A 13,657-nucleotide genomic window follows, 5' to 3' on the forward strand; every position below is an offset into this window, starting at 1 on the left:
CCCCCAACACTCCAGTTGCAAGCAGTTTCAGGCAGGCAGCTCCCTCTCGTCCCACACAAGCACACTTCTCCTCCACAAATCATGGGTTTATTAGAAAGGTTTCCTTTCCCCTCATTTTACAGCATATATATATATATTTATATATATATCTTATGTGACAAAGTTAAATACAGTCTGTTTATGCTCGTTAAGGAGAGGTTAATTATCTGTAGCACTATTGTGGAAGTCAGAACCCTCCCCCCCTCCCCAAGCCCTGAGGGCAGCGTGGAGGGTGCCAGCAGACGCATGTTGAATCTAGAAGCTCATGAAGCTCAGCACTGAGACGTTAACACTGTGTTCTGTTAGTTATTTACACACAAACCGAGTCCCTGGCTGGGCGTTCCCACCGTTGTGTGCCAGCCTGACCCCTTCCAACACCAAGTGCCTTCCTCTCACAAGCTGAGGCTGGGGAGCTTTGGGGTGTTCTGCCCCCATGTGGGTCACATCCTGTCTCCCCCCACTCGGAAATCGGGCCCTGCAAGGTGAGGAGGACCCGAGGGGGTGATGCTGGGGATGGGGCAGAGCTGGGGGAGGGACGCAGAGCCTCTCCCCGGGCTGAGGCCGGGTGGAGCAGAGCAAGGAGGGGGTGGGCAGGCTCCTTCCCCAGGGGCCTGGGGAGGAGAGACAGGAACAAACCCCATACAACAGCAGGTGTGTGCATCGTCTGGGGCGATCTCCCACCTGGGGCTGAGGCTGCCCTGAGCCCACAGCCCAGCTCCAGCCCTGGCAGACCCTCACGCCCCGTCTCCTCTGCACAACGCTCCGTGGAGACTCGGGGAGTCCATTTTCTTCGTGGGGTTTGCTTTTGCTTTGACATTTCCTAGTACACAAAAGCTTCCCAGCCGCGTGAGCTGGCTCAGACAGACGCCCTCAGCCGCTCTGCATCTGGCTGAACTCTCCGTGGAAGCTGCCCCAGCGTCCCTCCCTCCAGCCGTGCCTCGCACCCCAGCCGGGTACCGCTGAGACCGCCTCTACAAAAGCTTATTGCAGTATACTACAAATGTAACCTTTTTTCATCTGAGCTACAAAAAGCAGCATCTTTGTTTTACAGAGATCAGTGCAATTCTTTACATTAAAAAAACAAAAAACCCAAACAGAAACCAACCAACCAGGAGGATCCTGCACAACCGCCAGGAGCCCCGGGCTGACACAGGCGCTCGCCCTGCCCCGCTGCATTGCTCCGGCTCCCACGGGCACTTCTCCTCTCTCTCTCGACCCTCTGGGCTCTCTCCCCACGGAGCAGCTGATGGAGGGTCAGTGTGGTGGTTTATTCCCTCCCCCGCTCAGCAGAAACGCCCTGGGGAGCCGCTGCAATCCCCGCCCCCGCCGAGCCTGGCTGGGGTCAGGGCACACACAGTCTCTCAGGCTGCAGAACATCTTGTTTCCACCTTTGCTGCTCACACCGAGGGGGGAAAAAAAACCCCTCCAAGCCCCGAAGTCTGGAGGGAGAGGGTGGGGAGGAGGCTGTGGTGCTGCTCTCCTCGCCCCGGCCGGGAGTGACCCGCCCCTGCCGGGATTCCACCCCGCTGCCTGCTGCAAGCAACGACCCCGTGAGAGGCCCGAGAGCGCCGTTGGTGCGGATGAACCCTCGTTTCTCGTGTGCAGGGCGGCAGAAGGAAAGATGAGCGTGTGGGAGAACCCAGGGAGTTCAAACAACAAACCTTTCCAAGGGGCTGGGGCTGGACTGCACGTCGGACGGTCTCTCCTGGCACAGAGAGCGCTGCCCCGTGCACGGAGCCGCCGGCAGCCACACGCCGAGCGGCCGGGGCCACGCCGCTGCCCGTGCCCACCCCGCCAGCCCTCCTCCAGCCCTCCTCCAGCCCTCGGCTTCTTTGGCTGCTAAAGAGCGAAAGGAAATCCTCCGGCCTCCCCCGGGGGCCGGAGCCACGTCACCCCCCCGTCCCGCCGCGCGCCCGGACGCCCCTGCCCGCCGGCTTCCTTCATGTGCCGTGGCTGGGCGGGTGCTGCAAGTCCTGTCCTGAGAAGATGGGGTGCAGCAGGGGGTGCAGGTGCAAGGCCGTGGCGGCGGCGGCGGCGGCGGGCCGCGGCGCCAGCAGCGTCGGGTAGAGCGCGTGGGGAACCGGGTGGAAGGCGAAGGGCCCCGGGTGGATGGCGGAGGCGGGGATGATGTGGATGGGGTGGCTGGCCAGGAAGGTGGCGGGGTGGCCGGGGATGATGGAGTGGGTGAGGTGGGACAGGGAGATGGGCGTCAGGTGGGGCTGCGGGATGTGATGGACCTGCGCCAGGGGCTGCGGGTGCGGGTGGATGCCGATGGCGGCGGCGGCGGCGGCGGCGTGGTGCTGCAGGATGGCGTGTTGCACCGTGGTGATGGACGTGGCCGATGCCGCGGCCGCCGCCGCCGCCGGCTGCTGGATGTGGATGGGCTGCAGGGCGGGAGCGGCCGGCGCCAGGGCCGCCGAGGCGGGGAAGGCTTTGACCTGCTTGGCCAGGAGCTGCTGCTGGATGTGCTGCTGGGCCGCCTGCTGCAGCTTGCTGTACTTCTCCATCTCCTCGGGGGTGAAGGTGATGGGCTGGCTCTCCAGCGGCGCCAGCGACGAGTCGTCGCCCTCCCGCTCCCCCTCGGCGCTGGGCTCCCCGCTCGGAGGCACGTAGCCGGGGAAGTGCTCGACGTCCGGGACCAAGGGCATCAGGCCGGCTTCCACCGGCAGCGCCTGCCCGCCGCCGTCCCCGGGCTCCAGCCCCTCGGTGCCGTCCGCCAGGAAGCCGTGCGGCATCACCAGCTCGCCGGAGCCGAAGCGCTTGGGCAGCGCGGGCGCCTCCGGGGGCAGCGACGGCATCTCCGCCGCGGCCTCCTCGCGTTTCTGCTCCTCCACGGGCTCGTCCTGCATCGCCATCGCGGCTTCTTCCAGGAGAGCCTGGCCGGGCAGCTGAGCCTCCTCCGCGCCCTGGGAGGCGTCCTCGGAGTCCGACAGCTCCTGCTCCTCGCCCCTCTCCAGCCCGCACTCGTCGTACCGCTTGGCGTTGGGCTTCCGCACGGTCGGCAGCTTCCCGATCAAGGGGAGAACCGGCTTGTTGCCCAGGGAAGGAGGAAGCTTGGGGCCGAAGTAGCCCTGGGGAGGATCTTTGAGCTTGATGCCCACCTTGTTCTCGTCGGCCACGCAGGGCTTCTTCTCCACCTTCCTGGACTGGATCTTCTCCAGCAGCAGCTTAGCGGTGACCGAGTTCCTCTCCTCGGGGCTGCAGTCGCCCTCCGAGGCCCTGCCGGTGCTGGCGCCGGAGCCGCCGCTGCTCTGGGAGAGGGAGCCGGGCCCCTTGGCGTCCTCCCCTTTGCCCTCCTCCTTCCTCGGCGGCCCCGCTTCGCCCCGGCCCCCGCGGAAGTACTGAGGAGACTGCGAGCGGTAGATCTTGGACCTGATGAAGTCCCTTCTCCCCGACCTCCTCTCCTCGGGGCTCTCGCGGCCCCGAGAGCCCTTCCTGGAGAGGGACCGCTGCGAGCGGCTCCTGGCGCTGCGGCTGCGGTCCCGGCTGTAGCTGCGGCTGCGCTTCCAGCTGCGCCCCGTGCCGCTGCGGCTCCTCCTCTTGCTGCGGCTGCGGCTGCGGCTGCTGCTGCGCGTCCTGCCCCGGCTCCTCGTCCGGGACCTGCTGCGAGGAGCGCTGCGGCTCCTGCTCCGGCTCCTCGACCCGCTCCCGCTCGAGCTGTAGTCGTCATCGGACGAGGAGTACTTGCAGCGCTTGGAGCGGCGCTCGGAGCCGTTGGAGTCGGAGCGCTTGGAGCGGCAGCGCGAGCGCTCGCTGTAGTCGCTGTAGCTGTCGTCCGAGTAGCTGCGGCGCCGGCTGTAGCGGCTGCGGCCCGAGGAGGCCGCGGAGCTGCTGGAGCAGGAGCCGCGCGAGGAGCGGCCGCGGCCCGAGCGCGAGCGGCTGCGCGACGCCTCGCTGCCCGACTCCGGCTCGTCGCTGTCGCGCCAGGGCGACTTCTGGCGGCGGCGCTTGCGCTGGGAGCCCTCCTCGCTGTCGTCGTCGTCGCCGCTGCTCTGGCGGCTGCGGCGGCCGCTCCTGCCGGGGCCGGGGCCGGGGCCGGGGCAGCGTCTCCTGGAGGCGGGGAGCTGCTGCGGCTCCGCTCTGTGTTTCCTGCCGCCGTGCTCCTGGCAGGAGCCGCCGCCGTCCTCTCTCCTGGCGCCGCTCCCCTCCTCGGCCGACGGGCCCTTCCTCGCGGGCTCCTGCGAGCGGCGCTTCCTCCTCTGCAGGTGGCCGCAGTCCTCGGGCACCTCGGGCTTGGGCGCCCGCTCCGGCTCGGCGGACAGCGAGGACTTGCCCTTCTTGTGCCGGCGCCTCCGCCGTCTCTTGGGCTTCTCCTCCCCCGGGTCGGCCTTCCTGCCCTTCTCCTCCGCCTCCTCCCTGTGTTTGCGTTTGTGTTTGCTGGACTTTTTGTGCTTCTTTTTCTTTTTGTGCTTGTGGGACCGTCCAGCCTTGCCCTTGCTCCTCCCGCCGTCTTCCCCCTCTCCCTTGCTGCCGCTGGCCGCACCAGCCTCCTGCTTGCTCTGGGGGCCGCAGGTGGACAGAGGTTTGCTTTCCACCTTCAGAGCCGAGCCGCCGGCCGCGCTCTCTGCCTCCTTGGCTTTGCCCGTGTCCCCACCGTCCGTGCCCTGAGCGGGCTCTCTGCCCAGCCCCCCGGCGTCCTTCGGCCTCTCTGCCCCCTTCCCTTTGGCGTCTTTGTTGCGGGAGAGCTTGAAGTCGAAGTAGAGGGGGTTACAGCTGTAGGAGACGGACGGCTCCGCTCTGGTGAAGATGAGAAGCTCTGAAGGCCACTGCAGGGTCGTGCTCTCGTCTTTACTCAGGACGGGGAAGAAGGGTCCCGTGGGGTGCTTTGGTCCTTCAGAGACGTCCTTGGAGCCCGAGCCGGGCTGGGCGGCGTCTCTGGCGGGGTCTGCCTCGGGCACGCGGCTCTCTGCCAGCTGCTTGCTCTCCTGCTCGCTCACGTTCTCTAGGGCCTCTTTCAGCTCGGGTTTGCTCTGCTGAGCTGCAGGTTCAGCGGGAGCCGGCTCCTTCTGCTGCCCCATGCTCTCAGCGGCCTTCTCCCCCTGCTTGGCAGCTTTGGGTCTGGGAGAGGTGCCCTTTTTACCTTCGTGGGGGGGTTTTTTGTTCGCATTCTCAGCTTCCATTTGCTCGGTAGACTTCATGAAAAGCAGGAATTGAAAGTTAGGCTTCACTTTGCAGTGGGCTGGGGGGATGTAGTGGTAGTATTCCGGTTCCACTGCCGTCGGTCCGTCCTCTCGTCTCATCTTCTTCAGCTTGGATAAGGTGGTGGCTAAAGAGCCGCCGTCCTTGTCGTGCTGCTCGTCCTCCTCCGCCTTGCCGTCGCAACTGTTGGTGCCTTCGCCCTCGGCAGACTTCTGCAGGCTCCCCGCGTCCGAGGAGCCCCTCTCGTCAGCTTTTGCTCCGTCTGCAGGGCTCGACTCCTCCCCGTGGTCCTTGAACACCGAAGCTATGGTCTCGAGCTTCACCGGAGTCTTCTTGGCAAAGGAGAAGGAGACGCCGATCTTCTGCAGCGGCGTGCCCAGAGCGCCCTTGATGCCAAAGCTGATGGCCTGTGCCGCCTGCAGCGGCGCCTGGCTGGGCACGGCAGCGCCACCCGCTTGCCCAGGGCTGAGGAAGCCTCTGTCCGGAGTCAGCTCCGCAGCCTGGCCACCGGGCGCCTGCACGAAGGAGCCGCTGTTGGCCGCCGCGTCGTCGTCGTCTCCAGCTTCCTCGTCCACGGCCACCGTGGTGGTTCTGAACATGGGCCCGCTGCCGGGAGCGCTGTACCAACGGGGCAGAACAGAGACAAGAGCTGACTGCCCGCCTCCAGCTCTGCACCTGCGCTCAGGCCTCGCCTCAAGCGGGCTCCCACACCTCTGGGGACTCTCGCAGCCAGAAACAGCCACTAAAGAGAGCAGGACGCAGCCTCTGGGGCTTTGTAACCCCGTTCAGTGACCGAGGAGAACTCGCTGCTGGGCGAGGCAGCGTGGGGATGGCCTGGGCTGCGGCTCGGCTGAACTCAGCCCTACCACAACCTTGCAGGGGGCCAAAGCTCGAAGCTTTGCCCTCACAAGCTGCTCAGGATTGCAGGAGCGAGAGGGCAGCTGGTGCAGCCCAGGGCTGCAGGCCCAGGGCAGGAGGGGCTGGGGGCTGGCCTGGACTCACCACTCGGGCTGCCTCCGCTGCTCAGCCAGCTCGTGCAGGCGCCGCAGGGCTTTCTCCTGCTTCCTCTCATCCTTCCGCGACCTGGACGAGACGTTGCGTGCGAACTCCCTCTGCTTGAGATCCTTCAACCTCTGAGGCAAAACAAAGCAGGAAGGGATCAGGGGAAAGGGTCTGGGCTTGGGCAGCTCAAAGCGTGTCTCTGCTGGGTAAAGCCCCTCCCCTGGGACATTTCTTGAGCTAGGATGGAGCAGCAGCATTGTAGCTCAACAAACCAAAGGCAGCACGTTGCGTCCTCCCAGCAGCTACAGGGAAAGACAGGTCACTACTCTGGGCTAGGACTTGCTGGCTGTGGATATGTTTCCCAGTCAAGGTTACTGGTTTTCTTTAGCACGTACAGGAAAGCTGATTCCCAAGTGACAAGCTCACTCTGGAAGGAGAAGGCGGGAGGGGGGAAGAGGGTTTGCTTTGCTGCTCTTGCAGGGTGCAAACTTGACAAACAGCGCAGGACACGAGTCTTTACAGCACAGGCCAAAGAAGAGGAAGGGATTAGCTGGTGCCAGAGGGTTACCCGGGGCTCCACCTTACAAAAGCAATGTACACCTTACATTGGAGGAGGTGCCGAAACCTCCCACGGGAAACAAGTAAAACACCACACACCACAACCAGGGACCTGCCCACAACCAGAGACCTGAACCATAAACAGGGACCTGCACCATGAACAGGGACCTGCACCACAACCAGAGACCTGCACCACAACCAGAAACCTGCACCACAACCAGAGACCTGCACCAGAAACAGGGACCTGCACCATAAACAGGGACCTGCCCACAACCAGAGACCTGCCCACAACCAGAAATCTGCACCACAACCAGGGACCTGCACATAAACAAGGACCTGCACCACAACCAGAGATCTGCACCACAACCAGGGACCTGCACCACAACCAGAGACCTGCACCACAGCCAGGGACCTGCTTCCCTCCCTAGTTCTGAGACTGTCTCTCAAGCAAGGAAACACTGGAAGGTCTTTTGGGGTTGAACATTTCAGAGGGCAGAAGCACCAAGTTCCCCGGGAGTTGTGGCATGTGAGGGAGCAAAGCCAAACCCAGGCGATTTCCAGCGTCCCAACGCCACTGAGGCAATGCAGAGATCCAGCTCCAACAGAAATGGCACAACCCAGGCTTCAGGAACATTTGTGAGAAGTCCTTGTCTCAAAGCACTAGGAGAAAGGGGGCTGCTGCTTCCCCTTCCACTACATGTGAACATTCACAAGGTGTTTCCTTAGTGTCACACACAAGCTGAAGTAGCAGCGAGCACAGCAAACACAGACCTCTGCCACCCCAAGGGACTCCTCTGGACTCCCCTTCCAAAGGCCCCATTCCAGAAGCACTGTGGAGCCAGCTTTCACAGCTTTCCAGCATTACCTGAAAGACTCAATGTCCTGTGAGCAGCAGCCACTGCAGGAAACCCCTCCCCCAGCATGAACTGTCTGTGCACTCCAAATCAACCTGCTGCCTGGCTGACTCTGCCTCTTCATGGAATCACTGTGGGTGGAAAAGCCCCTGAAGCTGCTGCAGTCCCAGCCCTGCCCAGCCCAGCACAACCCCATGGCCTCAGCACCTCAGCTTTGGGATCCCTGCAGGGCTGGGCACTCCCCCAGCTCCCTGGGCAGCCTGGCACAGGGGCTGACACCGCTCTCAGGGAAACCGCTCTGCCTCAGCTCCAGCCTAAACTCCAGCCCCCTGTCAGGGAGTGTCAGAGAGGGCTCCTGTCTCCCCTCAGCCTCCTCTTCTCCAGGCTCAACACTCCCATTCCCTCAGCCCCTCTCCAGCACCCTTGTGCTCCAGCCCCCTCAGTGTGTGTCTTGTAATGAAGTGTCCAAAGCTGACCACAGCCAGACCAACCCACACAGAAACAGTGGATCTGAAAACCACCCCAGCAGTTGAAATGAGAGGAATGAAGTTGGCCCAATGTAAAGAGAACATTGCTTTGTGAGAAGGGGGAAGATCTGACGAGACAGAGGATTCTCTCACCTAAACTGTGTCTGCTAAATGCAGCTGAGCATTACCAAAACCAGAGGGAGAGGACACACAGAAAAAATACAGCTATAGACACTGGTAGAAAAGAGACTCACTCTTGTGATCTGGGCTCCCAGATTAGAAGGGTTTGCTTTCAGTACATCAGCTGAAAATGTCACATCACACAGGGAAACAAAACACAACAGAAAGTAAAAATGTGACACGGGTGGAAGAGAGAAAAAAACCCCCTCAAAGGCAAGCGTGGCTAGACAGGCCCTGGGAGCAACTGGGAGCAACTGGGAGCTGCTCTGGGGAGGGGGGAGGAGGCAGCCAAGCTACAGGAGCAGCTGAGGGAGTGTGGAGCAGCAGAGGGGAGGCACAACCACGGACAGACACAGCACTGATCCCACCTGGAACAACAGAGCTCCTTTCACCAGCACAAGTAAAGGGCTCAGGGGGGTTGTGGGGGCTGGTGAACCTTGAATAGCCATTCTTGTGTTTTTCCAAGAGGGAGGTGAGGAAAACTCCCCAAAAAGGCCTGAGCAATGCTATCAGCTCCTTCAGGCTGGCTTCAAAAGCCTACCCAAAGTGCTCCAGGGAGCTGAAGTCATGTTCCCTGGGTGCCAAGGCTCTAGATCACTCATCCACTTGGAAAACAAATGACCCAGCTATTTCCAGCAGAAATGACCTGTGACCTTTTCCTTTAAAGAGGGAGGTGCAATGGGGCACTGGGAGACCCCCCTGTAAGCATGTCCTAGAACAGGCCCAGCAGCCCTGCCCTCCTCACAGCACACAGCTTTAGGGACAGCACAAGGACATGGAGGCTGATGGTTTGCTGTCTCTGCTCCCCAAAGCCTCCCTCCTGCTCTCTTTCTGTGCAGCACTTGTGAAGTAGAAGCAACAAAGTGCAGAGCAACTGCAGGCCATGGAGCTCCCAGCTCCACCGCTGTCTGTGCCTGCTGGGATCACACACCACTGACCACGGCCTCAGGAGTGCTGAGAGCTCATCACTCCTCACACTGGGGAGGTCTGTCTGACTTTACAAAGCTGACTCTGACATCTCAAGGCTGAGTAGCCCAGGGGGCAGAAGGAAGGAGGAGCTGTCTGGCTATATTTAAGAGAGAAAGGGTTGGAAAGGACTTTTAGAGCTGCTGCAGCCCCAGCCCTGCTCCAGCAGCTTCCCCTGGCTCAGGGGGCACAGGAACGTGTCCAAGTGGGGTTGGGAACCTCCTGAGGAGCCTCCACACCCCTGGGCAGCCTGGGCCAGGGCTCCCTCACCTCAGCACCGAAGGACTTTCTCCTCCCAGGCCAGGGGCACTGCCTGTGTGCCAGCCTGTGCCCGCTGCCCCTTGGCCTGGCACTGGGCACTGCACCCTGCCCTCGCTGTGCTAATGCAAAAGGTGAGGTATGGAACACGAGGAAGCTCAGCATCTTTGGCCTAAACTGATGCATCTGTCATCAGAAATGATTTCTCAGGCTTGCAAGGAGCCAAGTTCCAAGGAACCTGGCTGGGCTGTGTTACCCACATGTAACCTGGGGCAGGAGCCAGCCTGCTCTAACACCAAACTGCTGCAGATTGGTGCAGTTCATGGGCAGCTGAGCAGCACTGAACTTCTAAACCAGTCACATCTCATCAAAACATCCCATCAGAGTAACCAGACAAAGGCCAGTGGATTCCCAGCCAGCTCCAGCCATGCCTCCCCTCCTCCCCAGCCCTCGCTGGGGTGAGGCAATTAAAAGCCTGCAGTGCACTGTCACAGTAGCACAAGGAGGATGCTGAAGCAATGAAATGCTCCTCAGTCTCCTCCAGCTCTCAGCCTTCCCAGAAAGCTATTTGAGCTAAATCAATATCTAAGCTAGGCTTACACTCAAGAAATGTCCATCTAATCCTTAGGCAAGTGTTCATTACTCTAATCCTCCCAGAGCTCTAAATGACTTTTGGGACCACAGCATACGTGTGGGTGATCACAGAGGCTGGATGGCTGCAGGAGGCACTTTGCACAGCTGCCCCTTCCCCCAGCACAGCAAAGGCACTGCAACAGCAATCCAGCCACTCCTTTATCCTCAGGGAGCTTCTCCCCAGCAGCTCAGGGAAAGAAGCCCTGGGAACACATCTTGGGGTGAAACCAGCCTGTTCAAGTCCTCCCACAGTACTCACAGCAAGACTGTAATTTCTTCAGCAGAACCAGAGCCACTGGCCTCTGCTAAATCAGCCCTGTAGCCTCTGTTCAGTCAGCCCTCCAGCTTCATGCTGCTGTAGGACTGATGCTAGGAAGTGTTCTTTCTTCCCAGGCAGTGTTTGCTGAGGAAGCAGAAGGCTTCTCTGAGCAGCACCACGTTTAGCACTGTAGGATGAGTGCTCAGGAAGCCAAGGATTCTTTGGCTCATGGTTTATTATTTCAGCTAGAAGAAGGGCCAAGGCTAAGCCCAGTGACTGGCAGACAAAGATACAAATCACTACTGCTTGAGTTTATCCCAAATTCATGCACCCCAGGAGCAGCACTTCACTCCCTGAAGCCTCCCTCCACCTTGGCTCTGTGCTTTATGAATAGCTGCCGCCCACCTCAGCTGGGTAACAAAGAGCAGGGCTGGAAGGCTCCAAGAAAATCACTCAGAAGGCTCTAAATTTGCATGAGAGTGCAAATGCAGCTCTTACAGAGCAGCTTTTCTGTAACATCTGCAGCCACCTGAGCACTCCAGCACTGTAATGGCTTCATCCCCATCAGGCCTGGCTGGCAGGGACCCCCTTGGCACCCAACCACATTACCTCACAAATCACTGCACTCTGCCATCACTTAAGAGCTCTAGAGACAGACAGTTCAGAGTGGTTCAATAGGGGGTGATGAGCAGCCAGAAAGTGTCCCTAGCAGGAGAAGCACTCAGCACAGGCTGTAATTCTGCCTGTGGGATGGCTGGGAGGTGAGGTCTCCCTGGCACCAGAGCTCAGGTTCAGCTGCCACAGCCATGCAGCTTCACTGAAGCAAGGCTCACTGGAGAGGCATTGCAGAGCAATGAGAGATCACATTCTCAGCATTAAAAACCAAATCAAAGCACTGGCACTGCTTTCCTACACCTGAAGAGCTGAGACATGATATTCAGGAGAGGAGTGGCATGGATCAGTGGGATCTCTGCACTGGCAGCTCCTGTGACAGCACAATCCCATCAGAGCCCACTCCTCCCCTGCCATTGTTCTCCAGCCTCTCTGCCAATCCCTATTAAATGAAATAATAACAATGTGCTTTTCATCCCATGCCAGCAGATTTCTGCCTTTCTGAACTTTTGCCTTGCACAGAAGCTCTGGGGAGTGAGCTGGATGTGAGCTGAGAGGATGGCAACCTTCAGCATGACACAGGGAGAGCACAAGCCCTGCTTCTGTTTGGTGATCTACATTCCTGGCACATAAACAGAGCAGAGGGGCAGGAAACTGCAGTTCGAGTTCATTTCTTCCCTGACACCTCATTTGCACCTCAGGGAAACAGAGCAGGTGTTAATGGCACACAGATAGCCCAAGGCCACAAGCCTGCTGGCCCTTCAGGAGGCCACCATCCCTCCCAAGCAGTGTCCAGGCCTTGCAAGCTCCAGGCTGGCTGTACTGACCCCCCTCCAAGCAGAAACACTCTCCTCCAAACGTGTTTGCCATCAGCTAAAACAGAGCTAGGAAAAATACCTTTGGTTTTCTGAGGGTAAAGCATTTGTGGAGTGGAAAAGCCTCCCATGTAACACCAAGTATCTTGGAGAGTCTCTCTTCAGGCTTCAGCACTCCAGCTGTGCTCGAAGACTTTTGGAAAGCACAAGTCTAATTCCCCCCAGATGAGAAAGCTGAGGCTTTGGGGTCAGGGGACTCACTCCTCAAGCACAGCAGGGACTGGGCTGGTTATTTTACTGATCCCCCAAAGATCTCCTTTATGCAAATACATCCCCTTTGTTCTTTTGTGAAGAGAATGTGGGCAGAATTAAGCCCCTCCAGCCCCAAAGCCACACATTTAGGCACAAACCCAAGGGAAGCCAGGGAAGGGACTGCATTTCTGTGCTGGTTTGCCCTCACAGCTAACCTGGCAGAAGTGCACCCACAAACATGGTTGGCTTCCACCTTCACTGCTGGGTCAGTGGCTCAGGAAACATCTCAAGCTTTCCTAGGCATGGCAGAAGGAAAGCAGTAGCTGTAGCTGTGAAGTTCTTGGGTGAGGTGAAACATCCCCCACCCCCCCAGTAAAAGCTGACTGGAAATGCTGTTAGGTACACATGAGGCAATGGGAAGCACAGCAGATTGAGCAGGCTGCTCTAAGGGATGACACACACACAGAGATGAGCTTTATTTGCTGTTAACACAGAACTGGGTACAGCTCCACATAAGGCAACACACCACCCTTTCACACCAACCTAACAGGAACTATTCTATCGTGGTGCCAGGACCCAGTGAAGGGCCCACTCGGGTGTCACTGCCTGAGTCTGGAGCACTCAAGGACTGCAGGAGCTCTGGAGCATCTGGACATCACCTACCTGCAGGAGAGCAGCACAAAAACACACTGGGTCCACCCTGGCTAGCCAAGTTCCTCACCAGCTGCACAAGTTTGCTTTCCTTTGCATTTGTCTGTTCATTACTATTACTCTGCTGCCAGTCAGGAACTTCATGGGTGCTTCAGAAGCCCCTGGTCCTGCTGGCTGCCAGGCTCAAGAGCTTAACAGCTGGGTTTCTTTTAGCTGTAAAGGCATCAGGAGCTTTCCAGGGTACAGAAAGTGATGGCATCTGTGACTGCAGCCTTGTTCAGTCACTCACTGAAGGGTCTTGAAGGGGACTGAGTTTATGGCTCCTCTTGCAGTGCAGTCTGTAGGACTCCAAGCTGCTTTTAGTTCCCTGCCTTCCCCATACCATTTGGTGGAGAGACTTGCCATTCTTTAACATCCACACTTCTTGTTGCAAGCATTAACCCAATGAAAGGAAAAGAAGCCTAGAGAGAGCAACACCTCCAGGCAGGTGTTTCAGAAATAAACAGCCCAAGGGTTTGGGATAACAAAGCAAAGATGATCTTCCCAGTGAAGGTAACCTGAAAGTACAGCCTCTGGGGTAGAAGCTTGGCTGTTGAGGTCCATTCAGATGTATCCAAATGGCACAGGAAAGCAGTGGAGTCAGGAAACAGTAACAATAAAACCTCCCCTTTAATTGTTTGGTGTGGGTGAGTCCAACATGTACCCAGTAGGGATCAATCCACTTACCTATCATCCCTGTTTGGCAATAATCCTGAGTTCCTTCCTGGAATACAAGACAGTGTCTTTAACTCGGGAGGGGAAAGGGATCTGAGGGTGGAACATCTACTTACAGGGACAGCCCCACGCTCACTGAGCCACAGGAGGAAGAAGCAAACACTGGGAGGCCGTGGGTATGAGCAACTAAAAACGACTTGGAAGCAAAACTGAGCCCGTGGAAACCTGTTCCACATGCTAAGGAGAAGGCAAACCCAA

The 13,657-nt window shown here is 59.0% G+C and overlaps 1 protein-coding gene across 3 annotated transcripts in view; it reads right to left on the bottom strand.

The window, feature by feature from the left end:
• Window positions 1-65: 65 nt before the first annotated feature.
• LOC133628535 (G patch domain-containing protein 8-like) overlaps window positions 66-13,657 on the bottom strand; it is a 54,799-nt gene continuing 41,207 nt past the window's right edge. For all 3 annotated transcript variants that reach the window (XM_062016834.1, XM_062016835.1, XM_062016836.1), the window contains 2 exons: window positions 6,181-6,311; window positions 66-5,796 (listed from right to left, as the gene is read on the bottom strand). In XM_062016834.1, the coding sequence (XP_061872818.1) occupies window positions 1,980-5,796; window positions 6,181-6,311 (3,948 nt within the window). In that variant the 3' untranslated portion in view covers window positions 66-1,979. The remainder of the gene's footprint in view (window positions 5,797-6,180; window positions 6,312-13,657) is intronic.

Source organism: Colius striatus, chromosome W (assembly GCF_028858725.1).
Source record: "Colius striatus isolate bColStr4 chromosome W, bColStr4.1.hap1, whole genome shotgun sequence".
NCBI lineage: Eukaryota > Metazoa > Chordata > Aves > Coliiformes > Coliidae > Colius > Colius striatus.